Source organism: Chiloscyllium punctatum, chromosome 20, assembly GCF_047496795.1.
Source record: "Chiloscyllium punctatum isolate Juve2018m chromosome 20, sChiPun1.3, whole genome shotgun sequence".
NCBI classification, from domain to species: Eukaryota; Metazoa; Chordata; class Chondrichthyes; order Orectolobiformes; family Hemiscylliidae; genus Chiloscyllium; species Chiloscyllium punctatum.
Genome location: NC_092758.1, coordinates 90,790,610 through 90,817,586, shown reverse-complemented (window position 1 = coordinate 90,817,586; position 26,977 = coordinate 90,790,610). Strand labels below are relative to the sequence as shown.

The 26,977-nt window shown below is 41.6% G+C and overlaps 1 protein-coding gene across 1 annotated transcript in view; it reads right to left on the bottom strand.

Moving 5' to 3' along the window:
* Positions 1-26,977, bottom strand: part of LOC140492270 (uncharacterized) — a 102,405-nt gene that overhangs the window by 46,844 nt on the left and 28,584 nt on the right. Inside the window, exons 5-7 of the mRNA XM_072591212.1 lie at positions 21,349-21,579; positions 20,520-20,627; positions 5,108-5,223 (exon numbers count right to left, since the gene is read on the bottom strand). Coding sequence (XP_072447313.1) covers positions 5,108-5,223; positions 20,520-20,627; positions 21,349-21,579 — 455 coding nt within the window. The remainder of the gene's footprint in view (positions 1-5,107; positions 5,224-20,519; positions 20,628-21,348; positions 21,580-26,977) is intronic.

The window sequence follows — 26,977 nt, the reverse complement described above, 5'->3', positions numbered from 1 at the left end:
AGACAAGATTCGACAATTTATGCCAAGTTACTTGCAATAACACTCATGGTGTAACTAGAACCAACCAAAACCTTTTAAAAAAGTCAATGTGTAGGCACTGAAGGAATATACAAAATAAAAATGTTAACTGCTTGTACAATTCTGTTGAATAACATGCCAACAGAGTGCTAGAGCCAATATTGAGGCAGCTAAGTATTACGTAGCAGATTCCTGATGAAAGGCTTTTGCTCGAAACATCGATTTTCCTGCTCCTCGGATGCTGCCTGACCTGTGCTTTCCCAGCACCACTCTAATCTAAACTACGTATTACATTCTGCCATTCAGCTCTATGGGGAAATCCAGATGATATTCCACAGGCAGATCTCAACTTTGATTAAATTTATACATGAAAGTTCATGCACATGTCAGAGGATAGTTCAGTTGATCTTTTCCTTCCAAGTTTCATTCCTCAAGTTGAATTAATTGGGGAAAAATGTCAATGACACAGCATGCTATCCAGAAGGGTTAGGAGGGAAGGTCGATGGGGATCGGAGTCCAGTATGGAGATTCTTTATAGTATATGATAGAATGGAATCCAAGATGGTGCTGGCACAGTAGGTAGTGTTCAGGCTCTTCAGGCTGGTGGAGACTTTTCCTCTATATGCTTTGCATCTTTTGTCTTCTCTTCCTCACCTTTGAGGCTGGAGTGGTGTCAGCAGTGCGATGGCTGCAGGGCTTCCTGGTGGCGATAGGCCCAGAGCCTGGTCTCCTGGTGGTGTCAGCACAGCTGCAATCTCCTGGGGCATCAGCATCATCGTTGCTGTCCCCCCTGGAGCAGGGGACTCCTTGAGGACTGGAACACTTTGCAGAGATCCTGAAGCAGACCCGGAGATCCAATTTGAACAGAAGATGAATTCTTTTCATCCTTATTGTACGTCAAAATGGCACCAGATTGTGGTGACAAAACACTTTTCACTGTATCTTCAAGACATACATATGTGACACTAAATAGCATTCAACAATAAATAAATCATTCATCATTCATTCGAAGTGAAGGCAAGTTAAATCAGATTTGATTTAGGTTCTTAAAAGCAGCTGGTTTTCAAACCTGTCCAACCAAGTCGAGTAACAAAGAGAGACCTGTTCAGTAATCACTAAACTGTTTATTTTCCTGTAAGGTCAAACGAGGAACATTTGCCCCAGTAATGCAGAACAGCAGGAGCTGTACACTATCAAATTCAATTACAGTCACACAGCTCTTATTCCGTCAAATCTTGTCACCTCTCAGCATTATGTACCATTTAATATCTGAGCACGGTTTAACCAGCCCAACACTATTTGACTGCAGAAGGCTTTGCTGTCAGCTCCAGTTCTGCCCCACCTGCAGGGGGAAACAGAGTAATCAATCTCAGTCATTCAACCCAGGAACACATCAGACAGCCAACTCTGCAGCTCGACCTCACTCGTTTTCTCAGGTCTCTGATTCTTAGGTATCAGACTTAAAATGCTGTTAAAAATGCAGTCATTGCTCATTTTTCTGCTCAGCAACAAGACCAAAACATCAAACAGTGAAATTCCCTGCCTCAGCTGGCCTCAAAACCTCCTCCTAATTTATGCCCACGCTGTTTTTAGTTTAGAAGGGATGTGAGGATTCCTGACAACAGCAGCATTCAATTGCCATTTCCAACTTCCAAGCCATAGTGAGCTGTGTGAGGGTACAGGCACACACACAGTGCTGCTAGGCAGGGAGGGCCTGAATTATGACCCAATGACAATAAAGAAATAGCACTAGGATGGTGTATACAAGGAGAAGAGGAAACAACACTGTCTGGAATTTACATATTGCCAACCATCCGTGTTTCTCGAGGCAGTAGAGATAATGGGTTCAGAAGAGGCTGTTGAAGAATCTGTGGTGGGTTTCTGTAGTGTATCTTATATATGGTCAATGGCCAAAGGGAGTGAATGTTTAATGCTGTGGATGGAGTCCAAGGAAGCAAGCTTCAGTATTCCCCAGGAAATGATAACTCCAAAAGCACAGGACATTCGTGTAGAGCTGTAGCTCAAGATTATGGCTGCAGAGTCTCCTGCCTCTGGCTTGCTCTTGTAGTCACAGGGAAACAAGTGTGAGACTGATTCAGCAGAGGAGGAATTTAATCTGACATTAGGTGAGACAACCTCTATCATCACGCAGAACCCTTCTAGCTCTGAAGCAATTGAATTCGACAAAATATAAACTCAGTTACTGTTTCCACAGATTCTGCTGAACTGGAATATTTCAGCATCTCCAGTATTTTGGTATTCGATGTAAAATTACTATAAAATACCAAATGAGGCAACAATTGTGCCAGAGTGAACATACGAAGATACACCACTGGAAATCCATGCTGACATTTCCAGGTTATACAGAGTGGTGGAAGATGTTAACACCAAATTTAAATACAATAAGACATGCATCTTGTTTAATAATCTCAATTCATGACCAATAGTGATGGACTTCCCCCTTCATGTTATTAACTCAATAAATGTTTCCCGCAGACAACTTCAACTTTGAAAAACAGGAAATTCCAGACAGGGCATTTGTACAGTTCATGTAGGTACAGCATGAAATCATCATGTACTTCAGAAAGAATCTGAATTAAAATGCGGTTAAAAATGCATTCATTGTTCATTTTTCTGCTCAGCTCTAAGACCAAAACAACAAACAGTGTAACCTGTCCACTGAGATGACCAACTTCCCATTTAAAATAGGTTCTGGAGGCACCCATTAGATGAATAGGGAACTACCAACCACTAACAAAATCAAGCCAAAACCTTGAAGGTCATTGAATAATTCCAATTAAAATGACATTCCTGGGTTTGGTGATATACTCCTGCAATCCCCAGCAACCCTTGGTACCCCATGGTCAGTGGGCTTATTATCGGACACCACATAGGGAGCATCTGCCTAAATCCCTCTGCACCTTGATTAGATCACCTTCTCAGTATTTGCCCCACTGCTGCTGAAATCTTGAAACACCCTATTGACATACAGGTATTCAGTCAGTAAAGGAAACAGCAAAACCACCCTCTTATAACACTTCCAGAACATGCCACAGGAGGATCACGAATGCATTCCAAATTATAACAAATTCATTTCAGCAGATCAAGGCATGACTTAGCAATATGGCAACTGACCAAATTACTATTAATCTCCCTAAGCCTGTATAGAAAGGATCAAAAGGAATAAAACTAGATCTCTTCAGGTCAAGTTCGGTTCCAAGATGATACACCTGCCAAGAGATGATCAGAACCACATTAACCCTCTGTGACAGACTCAATAATCCAATAACTCAAGTTAGGCAGGTTTATGGTAAATAGATTACCGTTACCCCTAGACCAGGTAATAAATCACCCATGCAGTTTTCAACAAAAAAAAACAACTTTTGAAGACAATCCTGAAAGCCAAACAAAATTAAGCTAACTCTAGCAAAGGAGTTTGTGATTTAATTTTTGAGTGAGAAAACGGAGGGCAGCATGGTAGCTCAGTGGTTAGCACTGCTGCCTCACAACACCAGGGACCCAGGTTCGATTCCAGCCTCAGGAGATTGTGCAAACTCCAGATAGACAATCTCTCTGTATCTGTTCGCTCCGGTTTCCTCTCACAATCTAAACATGCATAGGTTAGGTGAACTGACTGTGCTAAATTGCCCACAGTGTTCAGGGATGCGTAGGTTAGGTACATTAGTCAGGAGCAAATGTAGAGTGGGGAATGAGTCTGGGTGGGTTATTTTTTGGAGGGTCGGTGTTGACTTGGGCTGAAGGGCCTGTTTCCACACTGTAGGGACTCTAGGTGACTACCTCTAGAGAAGAAACCTGGGTAACTAAGAAATGTAAATAGCAATTAACTCAGGAAGCAGTCTTAGATTTAGCCATGAGTGCTCAGGAGAAGTAACCAATAAAAATAAATATTTTCTGTTTGGCAGTAAAAAGGAAAACAGAGCTCCTGCTGAAGGAATGTACCAGCCAGCTAAAGGGGACTCCAACCTAAAAGTAACATATATAGCTCAGGCACATAGTAGAGCTGAGAGTTTTATGAAGGATGGCGAGACCATCAAGTGGGTTTTTTTCTGGATGAAAAGTTAAAAAAGCTGAAAAGCTACATCACCAGGATTATCGTGACCCCAAGGGACAGCAAGTTTGTACACCCCCTGGTTGGTTATAAGTGTATCCAGGGATCTTGGGTTGACAGATTCAGAAAAGTCAGAACTGGAATCTTTCAAATGAGATATTAAACCAACACCTCAGAGAGAGACAAAAGATCCCACAACATTTTGAGGAAGGGCAGTGGCCAATAATTATCTTTCCATCAAATGATTGAGACAGATTGCCCAGGCATTATCCGTTGTGTTTGAATGGCTGCCATATTTCCAAATTCCAACAGTGACTGTGCCTCAATTACTGTAAACATTGGGACATCCTGCAAACACTGAACCACAAAGTACAGTAGTGCCTCGACTTACGAACTTAATCTGTTCCGGGACCTGGTTTGTGAACTGAATTAATTTTTACCATTGCTCGGATAGCGTAAGAATGCTTGGACGGCTGTTCACAGCACACGCGCCAAAGACGAACTGAATGAGATCACGCGGAGCCCGAGTGCTTTTGCGTTCAACAAGTGCGTAGCAAAGCAGAACAATGAAACCACGTGGTCGCACACGGGCTTTTTGCGTTCGTACCTTCGTCCGTACCTTAAATTTTGTACGTACGTCTAAGCAAAATTTTACATACAATCCTGTTCGTAAATGGGGTCATTCATATGTCAAGGCGCTACTGTAGTTATTTGTCCGATTGGTTTGTAACATCCTCGTCAATGCACTCAGTGATCATCATTTTCTAACCAACTTTAATAAGACAGATCCAATATCAAAAATAATGGACATGATATACAGCACGAAAACAAAACTGCTCAGTGAAGGTTCTAAGTGAACGGTTTCATCACAGACAAACAGTGGAGCTTCTATCACACCAGCACATGGGGTCAAGGTCTAAACTTACAAACAAGACAGAAATATCATGAACTGAGCCTCTGCAGAGGGAGGGTGCAAATTCTCCAACAGTGGACCACTGGAAAGGACCCCAATTCACAAACCTTTTCTTCCTTGACATCCGATTGGCTGGGCCATCGGTTTTCCCGCGACAAGCTCTCGTCACTCTTTCTGCATGTCGATTTCTTCTTTTTTCGAGATCGTCCTTTGATATGGGCTGCTGTAAGGAAGCACAAACACACAAAAGTATCAGTGGCAAGCAGTTGCTGTTTCTTTAGATCATTGCCAGAGATGAATCACAGATTTCTTTTCCCCCCCATTTCATTTCCCCAAATATGGGTTTGGGCTGGGGTCCAGCTAACTGCATTGATGAAGCCAAACAATGCAATGCCATTTGTTGCTTTTTTACCCCCTCCTCTCCCTGGTGTTTTTTTTCTGGTGTGAAAATGTAATTTCAATAAATGAACACCACACACAAAAAAATACTGTTCAACCAACCATGCTCAGGCCATTTACCAGATAGACCTACAATTACGGAACTGCAAGTAGTAAACCATGTGAACAGTGATAACATTTCATTGTACATTATCAAACTAGTTTCAATATATATGCTAACAAGTTACAAGCATTCGGTCCCACTCACTACCTAACAAACAACAGCCACCATGGAAGTAGTCAGAAATACTGGGAACTAAAGCCTTCTTTAGCTGTTGCTTAATTCAAATTTTAAATTATGATAATGAAATGCACATGCAAACGTTGGCCCTTATCAGCTCTTTCATCAATATCAGCCCTGTTGACACATGCACTCTGTCCATGACCAACCCTCACTGCCTTTGTTCCTCAGAGCTGAATGCCTGACTGCAAGCTGTACATTTATACGGGTCAGTTTGTGCAGCAAAAGTAATTCAAATCCAACAAGACGGTCACAAACCCTCACTCTCATGCAACCAGTTACACTTCATTTAAGTCAGTCAAAATGTGAGAGGAGAGGAAGGTAAATACTCACTTGATAAACATGTGTATCAAACCATAACACCTAAAAATGTTGCCAATACCATTCTGATTCTGTACTTCTAACTATCTTCAGCAATTAGGATTCTACTTCCAAGCAGCTATTTATCATTCCAATAGCACTTAAAGCAAATTCTTGAGTCATTTGGCGTCCACAGAACTGTAATTATAGAGGTTATGTATTCATTCCTACGTACTTGGAAATTTATGATTAATCTTGCGTCACTGTTTGTCTTTTTACAATAACATGGTTTTAACATTCCCTTACGCAGTTTGATAAAAATATATTACACTGTCTTATTTTGTTTACAATTAGAGTTATTTTTGCAAGCTTCCCCAATGGCAGAGAGCATTCTATCTATTCCTTCCTGTAAAAATTGTTTCATTTGTCTCATGTGTGTTGGAAGAGTTTTAGATTGTTCTGTTTACATTTAAAATTTCACAATCCTTCATGAATAATTACATTAACGTACAACCATGATACTTACAATTTTACATTTGATCAGCCAACGCTAATCAGCCAGAGTCCACCCTGTGACAGTACGCATTCCATTCAGTGTCCAGGAGTATTGCCTAGATTAGGGGGGTCTGTTACTGCTGCTGTAGCAATAGCAGTGTTGTAGCAGTAAAGTTAAACAGAAGCTCTGGGTAGTTCCTTGTTCCTCAATCTGCCCTTCACTGCCTCATAAGCACTTTAACCCTGCCCTCGCGCGTACACACACACACACACACACACACACACACACACACACACACACACACACACAGAGATACCCTCCCAAATTACATGCACATATTAACACAACCAATTGAAACCATCTCTGAAATTGCAACAAGTTATTTTCAGAACACAAAACAGTGGCTTCCTGCTCATCTCTTAACCAATGAGAACAATTTGTTTTTTTATATATTGGCATCTAGTCCAAATATTTGGAATGATTTAAATTTGCTTTACCCATCCAGTAGATCTCTACACGGTACCTGACGGAGGTGTCAGATTTCCCATTATGCGATCTTCAGGGGAAAAGTGTTTTTAGTCATGGTTAATTGACCTGTCAAACTGCTGCCATCTACCCATTTAAAATAATTTATTGCCTCTTAGTGATCCTGGGGCCCTTGCGATATTAGCATTGCGTTCTAACTAACTTAGAGAACCATCCCCCGTCTCTCAGCACTAATTCAAACCAAGTTTATTTTCTATTTTAATAAAGGGATTTACAGTTACAAAGGTACTCCCAAATCCCTAAAACACGAAGATTACAAGAGGCCAGTCCATTCTGCCAACTTCAACATCCCTCCCGGCCCCACGTTATTCATCAATTGCCGAGAACTTGTAACAATTTCCATAAAAAGGCTAAAGCTGAAATCCAAAAAAAAACACCATAGCCTTCATCCACATCCTTTCCCTCACAAAAGGGAATCGATATTCTTTGCCAAAAGCTTAAGCCTCCCAGTGTGGCCCCTCAGCACAGGGTCAATTCTTTACCACAAATCAGACCTCACGTCAGTACCAGTTAGCCTAATGACACTTCATTTTTACTACAATGAGCTAAGGAAACAAGTCTTCAATAATGCTCTTTGGTTGAAGGCCAAGATCAGCCTTGAACAAGAAGCCTCCAGGTACAATGCATGTTAATAACTGTAGGTTGTTTCTCCTGCAGGTATGTTGAAGGCTCTGCCATCGGCACAAGTGGATTGAATTATTAACTTCACTTCAGTGAATGTCAATCATGTACAAATTTCAGGCCACCAAATGAGATCAAATTCCAAACCATTTTATCTTCAACCATTGTTTGCAGTCTTGCGACATAACGCAACAGATCTCAGATAAAGCGCAAAGAAACAGAAAATCCTAAATCAACTTATCTTGTAACTCAGGAGAGAATAGGGCCCTCAAAGATCAGCAAGGTGGCCTTTCTATGGAACCCAGGAGAGGGGAGGGGATTCTAAACGAGTATTTTGCATCAGTGCTTACTGTGGAAGGGGACATATAATTAGATTAGATTACTTACAGTGTGGAAACAGGCCCTTTGGCCCAACAAGTCCACACCGACACGCCGAAGCGCAACCCACCCAGACCCATTCCCCAACATTTACCCCTTCACCTAACACTACGGGCAATTTAGTGTGGCCAATTCACCTAACCTGCACACTTTTGGACTGTGGGAGGAAACCGGAGGAAATGTAATCTATATGCACTTCAGTAAGGCATTCGACAAAGTTCCCCATGGGAGACTGATTAGCAAGGTTAGATCTCATGGAATACAGGGAGAACTAGCCATTTGGATACAGAACTGGCTCAAAGGTAGAAGACAGAAGGTGGTGGTGGAGGGTTGTTTTTCAGACTGGAGGCCTGTGAACAGTGGAGTGCCACAAGGATCAGTGCTGGTCCTCTACTTTTCATCAATTATATAAATGATTTGGATGTGAGCATAAGAGGTACAGTTAGTAAGTTTGTAGATGACACCAAAATTGGAGGTGTAGTGGACAGAGAAGAGGGTTACCTCAGATTACAATGGGATCTTGATCAGATGGGCCAATGGGCTGAGGAGTAGCAGATGGAGTTTAATTTAGATAAATGCAAGGTGCTACATTTTGGGAAATTATATCTTAGCAGGACTGATACACTTAATGGTAAGATCATAGGGAGTGTTGCTGAACAAAGAGACCTTGGAGTGCAGGTTCATAGCTCCTTGAAAGTGGAGTCGCAGGTAGACAGGATAGTGAAGGAGGCGTTTGGTATGCTTTCCTTTATTGGTCAGAGTATTAAGTACAGGAGTTGGGAGGTCATGTTGCAGTTGTACAGGACATTGGTTAGGCCACTATTGGAATATTGCATGCAATTCTGGTCTCCTTCCTATCGGAAAGATGTTGTGAAACTTGAAAGGATTCAGAAATGATTTACAAGAATGTTGTCAGGGTTGGAGGATTTGAGCTATAGGGAGAGGCTGAACAGGCTGGGGCTGTTTTCCCTGGAGCATTGGAGGCTGAGGGGTGACCTTATAGAGGTTTACAAAATCATGAGGATCATGGATAGGGTAAATAGACAAAGTCTCTTCCCTGGGGTCGGGGAGTCCAGAATTAGAGGGCATAGGTTAGCGTGAGAGGGGAAAAGATATAAAACAGACCCAAGGGGCAACCTTTTCACACAGAGGGTGGTACGGGTATGGAATGAGTTGCCAGAGGAAGTGGTGGAGGCTCGTATAATAGCAACATTTAAAAGGCATCTGGATGGGTAGATGAATAGGAAGGGTTTGGAGGGATATGGGCTGGGTGCTGGCAGGTGGGACTAGATTGATTTGGGGTATCTGGTCAGCATGGATGGGTTGGACTGAAGGGTCTGTTTCCGTGCTGTACATCTCTAGGACTCTAATCCTGCTCATAGCTGATAGCATCCAGCTCACCCAGACTGGATGAAGTTATAGGCCATATTCCACAGCCAGCTTCCGCACAACAATTTGTGATCCTTCAGCTGAGATGTTAGAAACTTTAATCAAGATATTTTTACATAACCATTTCCCAGTTACTAAATGCAATGTTCAGAAAATGACACAGCAGAACTGAATTGGATTGACTACCTTGATACAGTATATAGATGTGAATATTTGACCAGCAAGTGTTGGTCAGAAGTCAAGACCACGTGGAATCAAGGTCCATTTGTAATGGGCACCCAGAGACAATCTGGAGGCTTTGGGGAGTAAACAGGCAAATACACAGCACTTCAAAGAACTACAAAAAGTTTGATTGATTGGTGGTCAGGTAGATTACAACACATGCCAGTGAGCACTACCCAGCAAAGGCCAAAACACACACACCTCGGATTTTTTTTTTTTTTGAGTGAATTGTGCAACAACGTTGCAGAGTCGAACAAAAAAGTATGCCGCTGGAAAAGTGCAGCAGGTCAGGCAGCATCCAAAAAGAACAGGAGAATCAACACTTCAGGCATGAACAACATTAGATTGCAGTCAGTAGAGGTAAAACTACCACTGGTTACCACTTCTATTCCTTAGACAGCCCTGTCTTGGTCTGTAGACTGGAAGATGATTTCCCAGAGAGTTTGCATTGCTGCACGTCATTCCATGATTGAAATTTCCTGTTCCCCAAAGGTCAGTCTGCCTTTTCAGTGTCTGTATCCAGAAGAACCAAAAATGGTGGATACCAAACAGAGAGGTACAGTCAAAGTGGCATCACAGACAGCAGGGTGAGGGGGTCCAAGTTAAAAGTATTAGGTTATTGTTTAGCTTTCTTCTTTGTAAAAATTGATTGAAACTGTAGTATTAGTGAAACTATTCATTCATCTTAAAAGTGAAAAAAACCAGAAACAATTATTTGTATAGCAAACATAGCAGGACAGTATTGGCCACACATCCTTTGTAGTGTGGAACTGCCAAAACATTTCGAGCAGCTGAACCAGAACTGGCATCTAGTGAGATTTTTCATCCAACAGGGATATTTTAACTGATGCAGCAGAGCTTATGTTGTCTCTACCAATAGAGGAAATAGACAGGATATTGACGAACTTGAATGATATTGATGAATGGACACCACACAACAACTGCCAGACAGAAGATGTTTCCTCCCAGTCGGGGAACATTTCAGTGGTCAAGAATATTCAGCCTCCGATCTTTGGGTAAACATCCTTCAAGGCAGGCTTAGAGATACCCAACAACGCAGAACCATCAAGCAGAAACTGATAGCCAAACTCCATACCCATGAAGACAACTTCAACCATCATTCCAGGTTCACATCTCTCTACGTGTAACCCCGCCACACTGTTCTGTATTTGTGAAATCTTCCTTACTGCCCTGTTTTAACACCATCACTTTGATAACTTATGATCTCCCTACCTTAGAGTGTACAATTTTGGATTACTGGTTACTTTGGTTAGAGCCTCTTGTGCCAAATCATGTTATTCCTGCCAGTTGATTTGTCTCCAGCACCACCTCATTTTTAATATTTTTTTGTAATTATCTCTCTGCCTTAATTAGATTAGATACCCTACAGTGTGGAAACAGGCCATTCAGCCCAACAAGTCCACACCGACCCTCGAAAGAGTAATCCGCCCAGACCCATTGCCCTGCCCTACATTTACCCCTGACTAACGCATGTAACACTATGGACAATTTAGCATGGTCAATTCACCGGACCTGCACATCTTTGGACTGTGGGAGGAAACTGGAGCACCCAGAGGAAACCCACGCAGACACGGGGAGAATGTGCAAACCCCACACTGACAGTCACCAGAGGGGGAAAATCAAACCCGGGTCTCTGGTGCTAACTACTGAGTCACCATGCGTTACTTGGATTATAAGTCATCCCCTTCACTTACCATTCAGCTATTGACACTTTACTCACACTGTCTGACACTCTCGATTACCTGCAGAGACTTCTTATTCAGCCTGCCTATACTCCACTCACACCACTTTTAGGATGTTTCGATCGCTCTACCCATTGATCTCTGGGCCTGTGTGCTTTTCTTCATTTCAATTGATGACTTGCGATGTCAAATAAACCGGTCAGACTATAACCTGGTGTCATGTGATTTCTGACATGGAATAAACATCTGTTTGGTTAACCAATGTAACTATTATCCACAAACATCTGGTTATAACAGAGGAACAATAAGCAGCATGTTACCAATAGCATGCCATTCTTCATGGAATCCACGATAAGAGGAAGTAAGAGACCTTTACACCATCAGGTCACATTCTTGGGCACAGTGATGAATGCCATGATCATGTCTCTTAAAAGACATACCAACATAATGACCATGAGATAGAATGTGGAGATGAGTACTTAAAGAGGCATACATTCTGCAGAATGCAACAGAACTTTCAGCAAGAGGACACAGCTGACCTGGAGATGTATTAGGCTGAACAGGCAGGTAATGCAGGAAACCCTGGGGGTCATGTACCGTCAGTAGGAGTAGAAGTTGAGAATTTGAGAAGAGTAGGTAGGAAATTTGTTTTATGCATTGAACCCCTTTAGTGCATGCTATAACTGAAAACACTTCAAAAGAAATATGTTCCAGGTCCTGATTTTTGAAACACTGCAACTTACTCCCCAATGGGTCCTGTGGTCACATTGCACAATATATAACTGAACCATCCAATCAGCAGCAATGACTCTGGGAGGTGAAATTATGACAGCCACTAATTCATGGGAAATGGATTTGTCATGTATTAAGAGATTATTTCTCAGCAACACCTGACAGTCTGTAGTAAACACCAAAAATGCATTCAGTACAGTACGTGTATTGTCTTAGATATACAAAGATATCACAAATCTGTTTCTCACTACTCTGCGTGAAACATTATTCCAAAAGGAAATAAAGACAGAGATAGAACTAGTGACTTTCAGTACATTCCAGTTTTCATAACGTACATTTTGAAAGTATAATGTAGGAAACACAACAACTAATTGCCACACAGTGACCTCCCACAATCAGCAATGTGAGAATAATCTGATAATCTCAACAATATCTCAAACAGATAAGTATTAGATAGGATACCAGTGCTAATGTTCTTATTCTTCAGAAAATAGTGTCATGGGATCGTTTGCATCAACTCTGCAGCTCATGTGCGTTTTGGTCCAACTCTTTTCCACAAGTGCTGGACATTCTCAACACTGCACTGGAGTACAGGTCTCTGAAATGGGACTCCCACCCACAAACTTCTGACTGAGGTGGCAGCATTACCAACTGAGCCACATAGTCATATAGCACAGAAACAGACCCTTCAGCCCAACTAGTCCATGCTGACCATGTTCCCAAACCAATCTAGTCCCACCTGCCTGTATTTGGCCCATATCCCTCCAAACCCTTCCTATTCATGTACTTATCCAAATGCCACGGTATCTATATCCACCACTTCCTCTGGAAGTTCATTCCACACACTAACCACTATGTATATGTTCTTTTAAATCTTTTTCCTTTCACCTTAAAAATCTGTCCGCTCATTTGGACTCTTCCCCACCTCAAGGAAAGGGCCTTTGCTACTCAGGATTTATTAAACCTCTACAAAGTCAGTCCTCAGCTTCCTCTGTTCCATCTAAGAAAGAACATGTTAATTAGCACCAGGGACCCGGGTTTGATTCCAGTTTTGGGTGACTGACTGTGTGGAGTTTGCACATTCTCCCAGTGTCTGTGTAGGTTGCCTCCAGGTGCTCCGATTTCCTCTCAAAAGATGTGCAGGTCAGGTGAACTGGCCATGGAAAATTGCCCATACTGTCCAAGGATGTGCAGGTTAGATGGGTTAGCCACAGAAAGGGTAAAGGTGGTGGGTCTGGGTGGAAAGGATTTTAAGGGTCAGAACAGACCTGATGAGCCAAATGGCCTCTTTCTAGACTGTAGGAATTCTATGATATTTACTGTGAATTGATGGCAAGTATTAAAGTTATTTAACAGGGGGGTAGCGTCAGACACGGAAGGGGGGGGGGGGGGGGGTTGCGTCAGAAATCACAGGCCACAGAACTGCTCCTATCTCAGCCCTATACCCCTGACCAGAGCAAAGCGCACCCCCTAGGATGCCAGGTATTGATTATTGGGTTTTAGGGTACCCAGTGTCTTGGAGCTTGGTTAGAACAAGGAGGAATGTGATCAGGCTGCTCTGTTCCACTGAAATATTCATATCATTTCAGCCTCTTTCCTGTTTTATGGTTTAAGCCAGATAAAACATCAGTGAGATCATTGATTATTTATGTAACCTTTACACCTTATTTGACATTGTTTCATGGGATGTGGGTGTTGTTGACAAGCGCTGTGTTACCCAACCCTAATTGCCTGAACAGAGTGGCTTACAGAGCCTTTTCCAGGGGCAGCTCCAAGTCTACCACATTGCTGTGGGTCTGGAGTCACGGGTAGGCCAGGTGGGAAGGACATTTTCTTCCATTAAATGAAGCAGATGGGCATTTACAACAATCAGTGATTGGTCACCATGGTCCTCTTGCGGCACAGCAGTAGTGTCCCCCACCCCTGGACCAGAAGGCCCAGGTTCAAATCCAAACTGCTCTAGAGGTATACAATAATCTCCAAACAGGTCACCATTACTGAGACTCGCTTTCAATCCCACAGTAATCATCGCAATTTAAATCCCCCCAATTATCAAGATGAGATTTGAACATATATTCCCAGGACACTAGCCTGGACCTCTGGAATACTCGCCCAGGGACTTCACAATTGGGTCACCAACTCTGCAGTACTCAAGCTATAATCAAAAGAAGCATTTGTAGATGATAAGTATTTGTAAGAAGCACAGAAAGAGAATCACAAGATTTGCAAAATCCTGGCAAAAGGAAAGTACTGCAGTTCTTAACTCAAAATCACTGAAAAATTCACATATTCAAAGAAGAAAAAGTACCAGAACATTCTAGTATTTGGGAATATGGGCTCTTGTGACGCAGTGGTAGGGTCCCTATCTCTGAACCATAAGTCCCGCCTGCTCCAGAGTTGTGTAATAGCAGGTTCTTTAATATTTTAAAGTATTTAAGACACAGATGGAAGGTGCAACAACAAAATAAGAAAAAGAGTAGCAAAATGTGAAGCAGGTATTTAGTAAACTGGAAAAAAAAGACAAGTGGCTTTGTGAAGAACTTGATCTGGGATGTTATTTTGAATGGATGAGACAGTTGGCTCTTACAGAAAGATCCTTAATCTGTGAAGCAGCTTTGAAAAAAATGGGTGTGGAGAAGAATGGAAGCATCGGACGAACAGAAAAAATGAACAATTGACAAAGTTCGGAGAACACCGAATGAACAAAGAAAACTGCAGACTATGTTTTTTAAAAAAAAAAGCCAGAGAATCTATTTGAGAAAAAAACTGACTTGTCAAAAGAGATGTTATGGAGGGAAACTTCCAAGGAAAAAAAAGAGTAAGGAAGAGATGTTAATGTTGGATAATTTGAAAATTAAAAAGCTATTAGCAAATAGTTGCATAAGATAGTGCATCACAAAAACACTACTGCAAGCCAAGGAACTGCTTTCCAACTGAGCACCTGTGCTGGTGATGATGGTGATGATGAATCATTGCACCATGACTGGAAACAAAATTTATTTAACTGCTTGGATGAAAAGATCTACAATGTCAAATCGAACAAAACTGCAACAGCAAGTTTTGTACAGCTTTATAATGCAGGCATTTACAGAACTAAGAAATGAACAAACAAGAACTGATTAAATGATTTCACCAAAATGTATTTCACACAGATAGCAGACGCTCTAATGTCCACCAGATCTACCACTGAACAGAAGCAGTGTAATCTCCAAAATTATATTTGGCAAAGTATACCAGCACAAATATACCGATAGAGCTCTTCACTTGACTCATCACAAGGAGAGAAGTCAGCGAAGGGTTGACTGGCAAACGCAGTATTGCAGTGGGACCTGCAGAAACTTCATTTCACAAACCATTGCCTACCATCTCTGCAACACAACTCAAAGTCAAACCATGAAACCAGACATCTCTTTGGCACTTGTACATGCCTTTAGTTTTTTTTAAATATTCTACATTGGAAGTCTTCAGATAAAGTTGCCAACTGTACACATTTAAAGTTAGCAGTCTGTAATTTGGGCAGGGTTTGGCATTAGTGACATAGTGGGCAAAGTGTTTTGAAATTTCTCATCATTTTCTCTATGCACATGTACCACGTTGAGAAACAGATGGATATGTTTTGCATTGCAAAATTTGAAAACTTTGCCCTTCAGTTTTCTGAAACCACATGTGGCTAGATCACAAAGCTTCATTCTCTCAGTTGGGGGGAAATAAATTGTGAAGCACAAATAAAAATTCTGAAATTGACGATAGTGGAGATGTTGAACTACCTCATTCATCTTGAAATACTGGCCTTGTTCATATTGCCCTTTGTTTTTGATTTGAGAAAATTTGTTTAGCTTGTCTAAGTTGAAATGTATCATATGCAGCCAAGTCAGTGTGGAATGTCACAGGACCCAGCTGAACACAAGTCTCCCCACTGCCCCAGCTCTACACTCGATCAGCTTTATTTATCCTCTCAGAAACATCAGCCATATTTCGTTCTTCTCTCTACGCAATTCAAATACTATCCAGCTGGTCTTCTTTGAGGATGTGGAGGAGCTGGCACTGGACTGGGGTGGATGGGGTCAGAAGTCACATGACACCAGGTTACAGTCCAACTGGTTTATTTGAAATCTTTTGGAGTGCTGCCCCTCTGTCAGGTAAAATGGAGAGGGGCGCACAGGCGAGGATATATAGGCAGCGAGATAATGGCAAGATAATTCTCTACTTTACCCAACAGTGGAGGAGCACTCCGAAAGCCTATGACTTTAAATAAACCTGCTGGACTATAACCTGGTGCCGTGACTTCTTGGAAGATTACATAAATCATGTGCTTGTTCTCAACTATCCCGGCTCAGAACAGAGAAAACCATTCTTCCACATTTAAGATTCACTGCAGGATCTCAGTTTCTGTCCTGTGACAGGAGCAGGCAGTCAACTTTAAAGCAGCATGCAGAGTCTATCAGAACGTACTGGTATAATGGTAGCTTCACCATGTTTATGGGAGTGGTGCTTAACTGGTCAAATTGCAATCAACTAAAGAATGGTGGGCACCTGAGCAGGATGGTTCAAGTCTTAAAAACTTTGCCTTTGTCCCAAACATTTCCCAATGAAGTGCAGAAAAAGTCACAACCAACTGGCATCAAGTTGAAGCGCTTTTCAGAGCAGCTCCTCTTAGTAAATGCACAAATGGTGCCCCCTGCTGTTTAATTTCAGCACTGCTGAATGATTAGACAGAAATCAAAGATGCAACAACGATGGTATTGAGAAATGTGGATTAGATAGACATGAGCAAGTATGCTTTTGTCAGCACAGACAGATTTTCAGGTTTATTATTCAGCGTATTAGATTGCACCCTATTTTTACCAAACCCCCAATATCTCCAAATTCAATACTTGTCTCAGCTCATTGGCTTCTGAACTTCTCATCTGTGTTTGCCGTCTCTAAAGGCATTTGAATAGACACATGAACAGGCAAAGAACAGAGGGATACAGAACATGTACAAGCAGATGTTCAGAATGTTAGTGGGAATTTTTAAATTTGGTATAACAATTGGCACAGACATGGTGGGCCGAAGGGACTTTTCCTGTACTGTTCAAAACTTGAGCGTCCCAATGCACTCCTGCCAAGAACCAACCTCCCATCGGCCATAAACTTGAACCTTCCTACTCTCATCCTAATTCACATCTAGTCCCATTCATCATTATCAGTCCCTCAAACGGTTTACATGGGCGATAACGCAATTTTACAATTCTCATTCTAGTTTTAAATCCTGCTATGGTCTCACCAATCCCTGACTCAAACCTCTCTAACTCTACAACCCTCCGAGCTATCATTCGACTCTGGCCCCACACACACAGACACACAGTTTTTGCTCACCGAAATACCCTACAGCAATATGGTCAAGGAGACAGCAAGATAACAGAATCACAGGCTGGTTACAGCTAAGGAGGATACCATCTGGTCCATCAAGTCATGACTGAGAGCGACGTCACCCCTCTTTCCTCACTATCCACAAACATAATCCATTCAGGTGGTCACCCAATTTCCCTTTTGAAAGCCACAATGGAATCTCCCTCCAGCGCACTCCTGGGCAATGTGTCCCACGCTGCATAAACAAGATTTTCCTTATATTACATTGGTTCTTTTACCTTCACATTACACTTGTGTCCTTGCTGCTTGATCCTTCTGAAAATGAACACAGTTTACCTCTAATCGACTCCCTGTAGGAACTGCCACTAGGAACTGCCACTACTTCAGGCATCACTGTCCAATACATCAATAGTCTGCTCTCCAAGAAAATGCTTCACCTAGTCATCCATTCCAGTACCTTTCTGTCCATCACTCCCCTCCTCACAGTTCACTATACTGCTGAGCTCAGACAGGCGCACTGAGACAGAATTATTTAGTAACAATTTCTCTGGGAAAGATATGGCAGAATTTTATGTCAAAGTTGAGAGTTATGTGATCAAGTCAAAGCTGGCTCTTAAATTTAACCAAAGCCAACTATGAGCATTATAGGGAGGTGCTGGCTGGGCTGGATTGGAAAATTAGATTAAAAGCTCTGACAATTGATAACAAACTTTAAATAACAAATTCATCATTTTCAACATGCAAGCATTCCATAAAACATAGGAAATCCCAAGACAGTAGAGGGTAGAATTTGATTCAAAAGAAATCTGAAATTTAAAGTAAATTGCCATAAAAACTTATCTGGGTTCATTCATGTCCCTTTCAGAAAAAGGAAAAAGAGTCATTGTTACCGGTGGACTTACATGTGACTCCAGACCCACAGCAATGTGGATGACTGTTACCTGGCCTTTGAAATGGCCTAGTAAACCACTTAACTGTAACCACTACCAGAAATTCTTACAAAAACAAAGGAATGAAACAAGACAAATCACCTGGCAATGACGAAGGCACCGGAAACAACAAACATAGTCCCATGAAACCCACAAAGCCCTCTGGGCACTCATCGGAGAGTTGTCACACCAGATTAGACAAGCAACAGTCATACAGGTGGAGTCATACCTCCCACACGAAGACCCAACATCACCATCATCTCTGGCCATTCTGTCCCATTAACAGGACAGATCCAGGAGATGTGATAGCATAGGTGGATAGAGTACGAAGGAGCTACCCCAGGTGTCCTCAACATTGACTCCAAACCCTGTGAGGTCCCCCTTGGTTAATGGATCAGTCTTCCTCTTTGTTGAGACACGGAGGTTGCTAAGCATATTGAACGTACTCTGGTTTGGGGACTTCAACGTCCACCAGCAAGACTGCCTCAGGAGCATCACTACTGAATAAGCTGATCAAGTCCTAAAGGATACAGCTACTATGTCTAACAGTCTGCCAAATGAGTCAGTCCATGGCAGCACCCATTGAAATAACCACTACACAGTACTTCTGAAGACAGTCTTCAACATCCTCACTACTTCATTAGCTGATGAGTTTTGTGATGTGGAGAAGCCAGTGTTGGACTGGGGTGGACGAAGTCAAAAATCAACAACACCAGGCTATGATCCAACAGGTTTATTTAAAACCAGAAGCTTTTGGAGCGCTGCTTTTATCACTTCATCTGATGAAGGGGCAGTGCTCCAAAAACCTCTGATTTTAAATAAGTCTGTTGGACTATACCTCAGTGTTGTGCAACTTTCAACTTTGACTAATTGTGTGCCACTACGTTGCATGCCACTATTCCAGTTGGATGACTTGTTTTTTAAAAAAAAATCACACAACTTAGTGGCACACAATTTTTAAAAATGGTCATAAAATATTGCCAAAGCTAATAATAATCCTAAGCACTTGGAGAGATTTCAAAATCAGCAAAGGGGAAGGAAGAAATGGAGAAAACAATGAGAACAAGCTTTGAAGCTTATATAGGAAGGAAGACAATGAAATGTTCTTTGACGAAGTGACCAGTAACATACATGAAGGGAAAGGAGAAGATGCACTGTATTTAGTTTGCCAGAAGGCATTTGTCAAAAGTGCCAGAACAAAGGTCACCCCACAAAATGAAAACTCATGGTGTAGAGGTAACAGAATGGATAGAGGATTTGTTGCTTAATAGGAAGCAGATAGGACATTAGGTGGTCATTTTCAGGTTGACAGGGACATATGTTAGAAGTGAGTTGGGGCTGATTGATTTAGGACTGCTGCTTTCTGGTGTGTAAAGTCAAGCATTCAGAACTACTAAATATACGAAGAGTAAATGTGGAAGAAAAAAAAAGTGAAACAAAGATTCAGGACAAAGCTAACAGTTTTATTAACGTATTTCAACCTCCCTCCCCAGGCAGGTCGATAAGTGCATTCACACCAAGAACATTTTCCTCTTTAGATCCAGGCTGCTGAGGCCAAATGACATTTTCTGTTTACACATTCCTTCAGCTACATCCCCCGATATCATAAAGATGAGGGACTGAACAACAGACATTCTCTGGCCTGTACAAATTCATTTTTACCAAGCAACACATTTAATGGTAACTTTACTGGGTTACTCCCTCCCTAAAGCTTACCAAAATTTGACTGATAAGAGGCTTGGGTCCATTGCCACTCTGAGGGAGCTATACAAATTTAAGTTGTTATTAGATTACGCTTCCCTACAGCATCATTTCACTCCCTCACAAAAGGAAGATTTGGGGGAGGGGAGAGGAGAACAGAGACAATTATGGGATTGGTAATATTTCACAGCCAGGCAAAAATGTAGAAACTCTAGATTCTGAAAGGGAAACCACAGCTCAAAATCGAGAGTCACAAGCTGGAATTCATTGCATGTGATCCCTGGGTCACATTAGCAGCACGGAGTTAAAACATTCACTTCCCAGCCTTCAGCCGCTGGTCAAAATGCCTGCACACTCCATGCACATTTTGAAATCACTCCGTTTTTATTTCACAATTGTTAGAAAGAATATAGCATTTCAGTTTAGAACAACAGAAAAGCACTGCCCAACTGGGTAAGAGTGGTGACTCACCTCCTGCCAGATGAAGATGTAGTAAGGTCAGTGATTGCGGCTGTGCAGTGATTTGTAGCCTTGTCCGGACCACTCTCCCAGCCGATGTACGTGTCAAAACACAGGGCGCTAAAGAGAAAGTGAAGAAATAAAATCACATGCTTTGCCCAAATTCAGGCACACACAAAAAAAAAAGACTCTACCATTTACAACCTCACAACTACATTTGGGTTCAGCTTAACAGAGAAGAAAAAGTTTCTACAAACTTTCTCCTTCTCCTTCAGGGAAGAACTGGAGAACCCCATGAGAATGCATACAGTTTCTGTAACCACTCTTCCTCTGAAGTTATACTGGATTCAACGGAGGAATCCCACATCCATTAAAATCCCAAATGTCTTTACGTCACAACAAAATTTAATTTTGTTAACTTAATTGAAATCTTAGAAAACATTGGACATTAACATAAAGGAAAACAAGGCATCTTGGCTGGCCTCTACTTTCCATTAGCAACAATACCAGGCACACACTGCATCCACAAAATATAATGATGACTTATGCACAAACAACAAAACATCATAATAAATGTTTCCTATCACTAGCCCCTGAGCAACTACATGTTCCCTGTAAATTGCACAGCCATTCCAACATCCCCCCTCTCAGCGTTAACAATGTTTCATTCGACATATGGTAGAGTCGAGAACCGCGAGCTCATATCCTCTCATGACAAGTCACAAGCTTTTATTTTTAAATGGACAATTCTATGTTGGATAAGGAAGTTGCAATTCATACTGTGGAACAAAAGTACTAAACTATTGGTTAAAGCTCATACAGGCGAACTTGCATAACTCACCAAACTCATCACATATGGATTTGTTATCCCCCAGTGTTGGATGTTCAAACGTTTCCCGGCAGTAAAGAATCTTGGTGTTTTGATTGACCAAGACAATTCCTCCAAGAGCCAACAGCTGAGCTTCACTGAGACAGTCAGCAGACGCTTTCTGAATTCTTTTCCGAATGGCCCGATAGCGACAGTACTGGGGGTAGCTTAATATTTTAACTCGTGGTCGATCATCTTTAAATCCTAAAACACAATGTAGTTTCTTACGTAATACCAGAGACTGGCTTCGGACTGTTTATTACACACACACACACATACACACTCTCTCAACAACAGCCTTTCAAAATGCAGCACAACTGCACCAATACCTCCTTCAGTGCCATAATAGCAAAAGGCAATTTATCTAAATTAAGGAATTGAGATCAGGGCGAGAAAAACAACTGAAATAATAATCAGCAGTATAAATCATAAGCACAGCAACACTAGAGGAACTAAGTTAAAAATGAAAGAACTGCTGAATGCGGAAATCATAAACAAAAACAGGAATTGCTGGTGAAGCTCAGCATCTGTGGAGAGAAGTCAGAGATAAGGTGGAGTCCAGTGACTCTTCCTCAGGACTCAGAGGAAGAGGAACTAATTATTTTGTTAACTTCAAAATAATTGAATTGCTAATTTCAGCACAATAAAAGATGCCTAATAACGTGATGTCTTGCAGCTGCAGTATGAGCACATTAGTGAGCACCAGTGTGATCCACCTCAAACATCACTGAAGGAAGACTGGCCTATGAATGATAAATACAAGACACAAATATTGGAGGGAGGCTGGAATCAAACTCTTCCCCCACACCCCGTTACAAATTACACCCAGGTAGCAGCCACACAGCCTTGCAAGCCTATTCCAGCATTCAATAAAATCGTTGCTGATTGGAGCACTCCACATTCCAACCTACTCCGACACCCCACTCTACATGTCACATTCCCCCTCCCCACCCCCAACTATTGCATAAATGCTGCCCCCTTCTGACTTCACTCCAGCTCTGATGTAGATGAGTCATCCAGGCTTGAAATGTTAGCTTGCTCTCTCTTTGGATGCTGCCTGACCTGCTGTGATCTCCAGCGTTTGTTATTTTTAGTACAGATTCCAGCCTCTGCTGTAATTTGCTCCTACTTCTCACATCCTGTTGCTCATCAGGAATCTGTCTACTTTGTCCTTAAAAATATTCAAAGACTTCGCTTAAACTACCATATAAGGAAGAAAGTACCAAGGAGACAACCCTGAAAAAAAATTGCTTCATCTCAGTTTTAATTGGGCGATACTTCATTCTTTAAAATTACCCCTCATTCTAGATTCTCCAATAAAAGGAAACCACCTTTTCACATCCATCTCGGTCAAGCCTCCCAGGCTCTTATTTGTTTCAATTAAGCAATTTCTTACTCTTCCAAACTCCAGTAGATATAAGCCTGGCCTGTCGAAACTTTATAGCAGTAAATTACTTCAGGAGCTGGATTCTGTACCAAAAACAAAAAAAAATGCTGGCAATCACGGAGATGGGGTGGGGGTGGGCGGTCGGTCAGGCAGCATCCATGGAAAAAGTGCGATCTAATGTTTAGAGTCTAAAGGACTCTTCAGAGCACAAACCTTCCTTAGCAAGTAACCTATTAAATTCTGAGGTGGCAGCTTCCATGGGATTTTGCACCTTGGAGGTACAACATGTACTTTAGGTATTGGTGTTGACCTAGTGAGGTATATGGACTCTCAGTAGAAGAGCTTATTAATATCCTCTGTTAAAGATTTCTTAAGTCTATTTGTACAAGAAAGCCCTTCTATTTCTTCCCTGTTTCAAATGTTACACATTTTAATAGCATTTTTTAAAAAATCAAACCCATTCAGAGATGCTATTACACACCTCTGGAGTGCATGGGCTTAGGGAGTGGGAGATGAGATTGTGTGCTTCTGGTTGGGTGTGGGTAAGAAACAACATCTGACTCCATCAGCTTTGATCCAAATTACCAGCCAGCACTAAAACATCTAGAATCACACAGGAATAACAACTTAAAATAAAAGGAGGGAGGAAAATATTCCAGGTGCATTCTCGAGAAGAGAGGGAAAAAAAAGAGAGATTTAAGGGGGGGAAAAAAAGAGAAGGTTGTAAATTTATAAAAACCAGCAGCAGTGCCAGGGTTAAATGCATTAAAAAAAACTCAAGGAGCAATGGCAACAAATCATTGTGATTTAAAAGTTTAAAAAGCCAGCGAAAATGCTGAAGACAGCTGCAATCTGAAAGTGGGCAGGAGATGGCGCTAACCGGGCTGCAATGATTCACCAGAAAGTTTAATAAGCTTGGCACAGGCGAGACAATATTATTACGGGAATATGGGAGCTGAAGCAATTAGAGTAACGATTAATAACATAGCCCTTAAGTCTCATCTGTCATGCTCATTTGATTTCCTGCTCAAGATTCACCAATAACAAGTTGTTTGGGGAAGTAAGAGACTGCTAGGAATTTCGACAATAATCGCAAGCATTTTGCCATTCTAGAGATGAAGTACAGAGATCAGGAGAAATCAATTTCACAACGATAATGAGTCACTGCTTAAAGAACAAAGGAAACTGTAACATTAGATTCTGCATCTGTCTAAACTGCATGGGTAAAAGCTGGGTTGATGCGATTTAATGTGCAGCTTCATTGAGCTATTATAAAAGTGAAGTTCACACAGGGCACAGATGGCAGGGATTTGGAACCACATGGAAACAGTCCATGAAACCGGCACTGATTTCTTTTTTGGTAAATGAGTCATCTCGTCTGATTCTGCTTACACACACACACACACACACCTCAAAGGGAGGATGCATTTCCAACAAAGGAAGCTGTTCAGCTCACCATGTTTTAAGCTCGCTATCTGGAACAGTACGCAAGACCTCAAATTTTTCAATTTATCTACTTGATCTCTCAAAATGCGTTCTGCAATTATATCTAGCAAGATGCCCCAAACCGTAATAATTATCTTTAATTTCCCCTTTTTCTCAAGCTACCTTTGAAGATCTATCGAAAGAAGTTGCAGATATTTATGGCAGAAAAGCTGTTATTCCACCCACCCTCTGTGTAAAGAATTTATTTCAAATCCCCAACACAAAGTATTATCTTAGAGAAGTGAAACTTGAAAACAAGACTATTTGAGTCTCTCATGCCCTCTTCAAAAATGCAATGTGACCACCACTTACAAATGGTCATACCCAGCTGAGTGATAGCACTAACACTGAAGAAACAACACATTGGGGAAGAAATTAGATCTTCATCCAACTTTTCTTTTTTTGATACATCAGAGGCACACAGTCCCCCACACTTGCTCATCCAAAAGAAAGCTTTGTTTTAATAAAAAACATTGATTTGGATATCATAGACAGCATTCTGTCATATGTCCCAAAAGATGTGTGGCATGATGGCTCAATGGTTAGCACCGCTGCCTCACAGCATCAGGGTCCCTGGTTCGATTCCAGCCTCAGGCGATTGATTGTATGGAGTTTGCACATTCACCGTGTCTGCGTGGGTTTGCTCTGGTTTCTTCCCACAGTCTAAAGATGTGCAAGCCAGGTGAATTGGCCATGCTAAATTGCCCATAGTGTTAGGTGCATTAGTCAGAGGGAAATGGGTCTGGGTGGGTTACTCTTCAGGGGGTCGGTGTGGACTTGGTGGGCCGAAGGGCCAGTTTCCACACTGCAGGGAATCTAATCTAACCTAACAATTTCTGTGGCATTAACTCCCTCTTCCTCAACATCAGCCTGAATTTGGCACCAAGTCAAGGTGGTCTCCATCCAGCCTACAGCAATATTATCAGTCAATCGATTGGAAGTATTTGCCCAGACAGCAAACCAGGAAATAAAATTATGATTTTTATTCACTTTTAATTAGAGAACAAAATAAATGGTTGGACAAGAGTAAACAATTAAGATAGAAACAGCAATATCATAAATTTAAAAATTAGAAATAAGAGATTTTATGACAATGAACAAATTTGCAGCAGACAGGGATTTAAAACGAACTTTGACAATATAAGGTTAACATTGAATCTCATTGTGAAGCATAATATCACTGACAGAGCTGGAAAGTGGGGCTTGCTGGGGAGCTCTTTCGAGAGCTGGTACAGACATTATGATGGATCAAATGGTCTCACTCTGTAGATTCTATGATCCTACAAGGTATAGACTCCAGCAGTTGCTGTCTGTCTCAGGGAAACTGACAAGTAATAATGACAGCAAAACTATTAAGTACAAAAATACCAACTAAATAAAACTAATCTGGAACAGGTACCAACTGTATGAGCAACGGCACTGCTGACCACGATGTATGAGCCCATCCACACTACAGCTCACTGTGCAGTCGGTTTACTGCCAGCACTTTGTTTTCAGGTAGGGATTGTCAGGGCCCATTTGGTCCATTGTGTGAAAGGAAAAGTACTTGCTCATCTGTTTGGAAGTGGCCCTTATCTTAAACACTATAGTTATTGCATGATAGCCAGTAAGGATAAGTTATATTGATTTTCCATCGCCATAGTCTACGTAATAACAAGGAGTACCTAGATTTTAACTTAAAATCATAAGCTCTTCCCCTATCAAGTCTGTGATACCACCAAAGAGTGCTTAAGGCATTCCTCAATATTAACCCTTTCAGACCCTTAGATCAACAATACCCTCATATACAAAAGCATTTGCAATTGTATTGGTCTGATGGCCAGCTCCACATAAAATCAAGTCTTACTGTGAACAGTTCCTTAATGTAACTCTAAGTTAGACAAGTAGCCAATGTGAAAGGAATACCAGTATCCAGGACAAACAAATGGGAAATGTACAGGTTTTGGATGATGGATGGACAGACAGACAGAGAGTGGGGAGTCTTCCTTCAAATCCTCTCTGAACCACATTCATTTTTTTCCTCAAATCTGTTTCTTGTTATGGATCATTCAACAAAGCTGTATGGGGCTTTGCTGTCCACATCGTTTAGTTCCCTCAATGAGATCTCCTGACAGTCTCCACTGTTCCAAAGATAACAACCCTAGCCAATCCCATTTTTCCTGATAACCTAAAATACACTTCAATCTGGGCAACATGCTCAAATCTCAATAAAACCTGAAAGAACAGCAGATGCTGTAAATCAGAAACAAATAAAGAAGTTGCTGGAAAAACTCAGCAGATCTGGCAGCATCTGCGCAGAGAAATCAGAGTTAACGTTTTGGGTCCAGTGGCCCCTCAGAACTGTTCCAGAATAACCTCCTGGCTGTAATTGTTCTACGCTTTGGAAATAAAGACAAACATCACTTTAATTACTTGACCAGCCTCCTTCAGAGATCTGTGGAGTTGAACTCAAAGATCTTTTGTTATTCTACCCTTCTTGGTATCCTACCATTCATTCTGTCCTTCCTTGCTGTGTCAGCTCTCCTCAAATGCATTATCTCATTTCTTTAGGCTGTAGTCCATTTGTCATGGTTTCTGCCAATCTGACTAACCCATTCACATCTCCCTGCAGTCTGCTGCTTTCTTCATCACCAACCACACACTCCATTTTTACATCATCCTGGATCTATTCGAATTACCACAATTCTGCTTCTCTTTTTTTCCTTCTCCAGGGAACTGTCACTGGTGAAT